Below are 5,007 nucleotides of genomic sequence, written 5' to 3' on the forward strand. Positions count from 1 at the left end.
ATATAATATACAATATATAATATATATGGTATAATATATATATATTTATAATTTTTTATATTTTTTTTTCAGAACTATCATTATTATAAATTTTCAATAAATATTAATAGCTGTTTTAATAGGAAAGAATTGTAAAATTAGTTTTTATTCGAATAGTTTTCTCTTCTCCGATTTCTGTTCTAAATGTACCAGTCATCGATACAGAAACGATCTAGTGATTGACATTCTTTATTTACTTGCGTCTCAATTTATTAACTCGACTATGCCTATGATGATTACTGGTCCGTAGAATATCTAGATAACAATTACGGATCCAATTTTTTTATTTGAATTTTGGATACATTATTATTCGATTTACAAAAATTTTTTTCAACTCACCAGTCCCAGATATCGACAGATAAGGCGATTACTCGAACATGCTTCGGTGAATCAGTATTTGTCACGTAAAAAAAACCTATTAAATAATAATTTGTGTGTAAAACTGCGATCAAAACATAAAACTGCGAACTCGATTTATAACTCGAAGCTCAATTTATTTCATGCAAGTTGCCAATACTTCAAAATCACACGAAATGTCAAACAATGTCTTTTAACTTCATAATGAAAAAGTTGATCGAAATCACGCATAGGCTCGGTTGCTGCTCATATTCGATTTAATCAATAGTGAATTCATATATTTACGAGTTTCATAATGTAACACAATATTATAAATACTTTCTTGGAACCAATAAAAATATTAGCAAGCCTCACGCTCGACAGAAAGCACTAAAATACATCTTTAATACGTGAAATTGCGATTACTTGTATATCTTGACGATTTCTGGGCCAACTATCTTATTCCATAGCAAATTGTTCATTTCTTCGACGTGAAATGCATTAATACATCTTCATTTGGTCGTAAAATGATAGAACCTTCGAATTTAATCGTGTCGACTGTTTTCACACTTTTCACTCTCCATTTCCTGAGGATAGCAGTCAACACAATTTTCTCTTCGAGTTGAGCGAATTTCTGACCTATGCAGTTTCTTGGTCCAGCGCTGAACGGAATATAGGCGTACGGATTTCTGTTCTTCGAATTTTCTGGAAGAAAGCGATCCGGGTCGAATTTCAATGGGTCCGGCCAAACCATCGGATTTCGGTGTGTTAATAATATTGTCAATATGACCGTGATACCTTTCGGAAGAATATAATTATCTATAAAATAAAAGAGAAACAAATTAATATATATACAGTGCTTCAAAAACATCCTTTCAAAAATGGATTCTTTGACAACATTCTAAGACGAAAATATTAATATGAAAATCTAAAAAAATATGAGATTATAATTTTTTAAATTAATAGCAATCAAAGTTTACTAATCGGAGCTGATTTCGCGCGCTCTGGCATGACGATATTGATAAATGATAAAGGTATTTCAGGGCCCTCTCTCTTTCTCTCTCTCAACAACTCCAAGACTACATATAATAATAATACAAATATACAATGGCATTTTTAAGAAATTATTGTTGCTTCTATACGGAATCTAATTAAACATTACATACACATAATTAATGTCGGAGTACATAACAAAATGTCAATTTAATAGTGAAATACTACATGTTTCAAAATAAAGTCATAATCTATCAGAATTTTAGTTGAAATAACCATTTTCCAATTTACTAGAATTTAAAATAATCAGAATGTAACCTTCTATCAATCTAAATTTAATCAGAAATTTAGTAAGCTTAATTAGAATTCTGGATAGTTCATTTTCCACTATTCCAAATTTTTTTTTCCGTGTAGCAATAGTATTTTTGACCACATTTATATAAATGATAATTTAACATTATCCTTAAAAAAAACTATTGAAATAAAAATTATCAAAGCTGATCACATTTGCTCGAAAATAAAACACTCAACACTCAGATCGCAGCGAGACGAAACACGTCATGATCAGACGATCTCTCGAGACTGAGGAGAATTGCTTTGTCATTTCCAAACTATGTTGATAAATCCCAGCGTATTATTTCGTTTCATGTACTCTCTTCAAATATTAATAATATTAAACTGACAGCAGAGACATGAAATTAAGAATGTTACAATAGAAAGTATAATTAACGTTGGCAATGTTTTATCACAAAAGTTAGTTTAGCGTAAATGTATTAGACTATCGTTCTAGGGATCGTAAGTTAAATCTTACCGACGATGTGTTTTTTAATATTAATAATAATAATAATATTTTAATTGTAATTAATAAGATAGAAAATAGATATGCAAAACAGAAAATAATGAATTGAAATTGGAAAATAAAAAGTAATAATAACAAAAAATTATTTTTTTCGTTAAGATACTGTACAAATTTTTTTAATACATAAAAGGGATTATTTGGTTACAATTACCAAATTATTTTGTTTAAAAAAATTAATAATATGATTATATTTGTGATATAATAATTTCGTAATAACCATCTAACTTTGCTACCAATTTCCAACTCTTAGTAGTAATAAATGTTTGATTTTATGTACTTTCAATTTATATTTGTTACTACATTTTATAGTGTAATTTACTATATGCAAAAATGATTTATTTTCTTAATACGTTTATGTCATATTATCAACTTTTTGATATACTTATACATTTAAAATGAATTTTTGCAGCTTTTAAATTTTTTTCAGCTGTCAGTATGTGAAAATTTGATTCGAATTTGATTCGTTTTTGAATCAAAAGGATTCGATTCGATTTGATTCAGTGTAAAGATTTCAGATTCGTTTTCGAACATGTCACAGATTCGATTCGATTCAATTTTGCAAATGTTTGATTCGAACCTCTAATTTAATTATTTTATTATAAATGAATTTACATATTGGTGCATTTTTTGAAATTCTTACTTAAGTAGCAGTTAAAGTTTTGTCCTACCTATTTTTACATCTTTCGATAGTTCCCTTGAGATTAGAGGTACACTCGGAAATATTCGGAGTGTCTCCTTTATGACTCTGTCGAGATACTTTAATTTCGACAGCTCTTTTACACTGGCTGGTGTTTCTGAATCTCCGAAAACCTCCTCGAGTTCTTCGTGAACTTTTGCCTGATGCTTTAAATTATTGCCCAAAAGAAAGAGCGTCCAAGTTATCGCAACTGCAGTTGTATCATGCCCCTATTAACATTTTTTATATTATTTTACATGTCCTTTTTACAGATATATTACTTTGTTAATTTAATTAAACGGAAAATTTTATGTACAATAATTGTAAAATTTTAATTTTAATTTTAATGTCGAACGTCTTACTTCAAACATGAATGTGTCAACTTGCGCTCTCAACTCATCATCGGTCAAAGGAGTATCAGATTTCTCATTCTGATCTAATAATAAATCTAAGAACGCCTGTCTCTTACGCTTACCTAATATAATAAATTTTATTAAATAAGGAATATTTATAAAGTACCTAAATAAATTATGTATCTATAATCTGTATAAAGTACAATATATAATTCAAATTTACAATCGCACCTATATTAAATTCATTGTCTTCATTTTCGAGTTCTGTATGGCCGTTTTGCGATTGTCGTTCAATTTTTCTCTTACTTATCACCTATATAGAATTTATCGTGTTAGATGTAAATATGAATTTCTTCAAAATAATATAAACATTTTAGTAAAACTTTAACTGTTTTAAGTGGCTAAATACAAACATTTTTAGCATTTCTGTACCTCTTTTGTAAATCCATGTAATATATCAAGCGCTGATTTAAACTGTTTCCCTGTAGGCAGTAAATAGTACAACCATTCAATCCAATGCCATGGTCGAAGCAGTCGTTTTATTATTAACGAGGAAGTTCTAAAAGTACGATTGTTGTTTAACTTACGTAAACTGCATAATATGTAATTTTAATAATTAAGTATAAACATATTAAGTATAAACATATTATGTAAATAATTATTAAAATTTATCATTAATTCTTACATTAACATGCAAGTAATAATTCATTAGCTGTTTTATTAATAATACTGTCCGACAAAACATTTTTTGCAACACGAATATAAATAACTATTTTTTACACTATATATGTAATATAATATATTATAGGACCATATATGTGATAACACAAACTAGAAATTAAAGCCTTAAACGATCTAGCTGGATCTTAAATGATTCTTGTGTGATTTTATATATATTACATATATAGTGATCTCAGAAACGCATGCCGAAATGATATTTCGGTCTTGAAAACGTTAACTCTACTAAACTATCATAGTAATATTACGAGTTAAATTGACTAACAAATTTTTGATGCTTATTTGGATTTTCGAAACGATCTTAATAATACTGAATAACATATTAAAATTTGTAAATAATTGAATCTTATTGCGAAAAATATTTTCTCGGTAGGGAATCGAATCCAGATCTCTTGCATTCCTTGCGAGCATTCTAAATTTTTAGACTACCGAGGCTTTAGTAATATTCTTCACAATAATTGGCATATGAGAAAACAACGTTCTTTTTAAGCGACGTAAATAAATAATATAATATATTATATTGTTTATTTACGTCGCCTAAAGAGACATTGTTCCTTCATATGCCAATTATTACGAAGAATATCAGTATATAAATTCACACAAGAATCATACAAACATTTAAGATCCAGCTAGACCGTTTAAGACATTGATTTTTATCATTTTTTATGTATTTTTGATTTGTGAACGAAGCTGACTATCATATTACATTTTGAGGCAAATAGCATTAAAGAAGCAAAAAATGACGATTGAGATTTTTGTGATATTGTTAGCTCGAAGGGAATTTTTAAAAATATCATTAATGATATTTATCATTAATGATACACGAAAGTACCATTAAAATTTCTAAATTTAAAATGCCTATTATTATAATATAATTTTTCATGTATTCAAAATGTCTTTTTTATGTAACGCACATGAGAAAAAAATTATTACCAAATTGCTATATCGTGAAAACAAAAACATATCGAAACAAAACAAAATGCAAAACAAGTTTTAAAAATTCTTTTCGCATA

General features: G+C 27.7%; 1 protein-coding gene across 1 annotated transcript in view; it reads right to left on the minus strand.

The window, feature by feature from the left end:
* Positions 1 to 853: 853 nt before the first annotated feature.
* Positions 854 to 5,007, minus strand: part of LOC105626501 (cytochrome P450 4V2) — a 7,798-nt gene continuing 3,644 nt past the window's right edge. Inside the window, exons 2-6 of the mRNA XM_012207801.1 lie at positions 3,689 to 3,848; positions 3,488 to 3,569; positions 3,266 to 3,378; positions 2,896 to 3,133; positions 854 to 1,194 (exon numbers count right to left, since the gene is read on the minus strand). Of these exons, the coding sequence (XP_012063191.1) occupies positions 854 to 1,194; positions 2,896 to 3,133; positions 3,266 to 3,378; positions 3,488 to 3,569; positions 3,689 to 3,848 (934 nt within the window). The remainder of the gene's footprint in view (positions 1,195 to 2,895; positions 3,134 to 3,265; positions 3,379 to 3,487; positions 3,570 to 3,688; positions 3,849 to 5,007) is intronic.

This window comes from Atta cephalotes, assembly GCF_000143395.1.
Source record: "Atta cephalotes unplaced genomic scaffold scaffold00005, whole genome shotgun sequence".
NCBI lineage: Eukaryota > Metazoa > Arthropoda > Insecta > Hymenoptera > Formicidae > Atta > Atta cephalotes.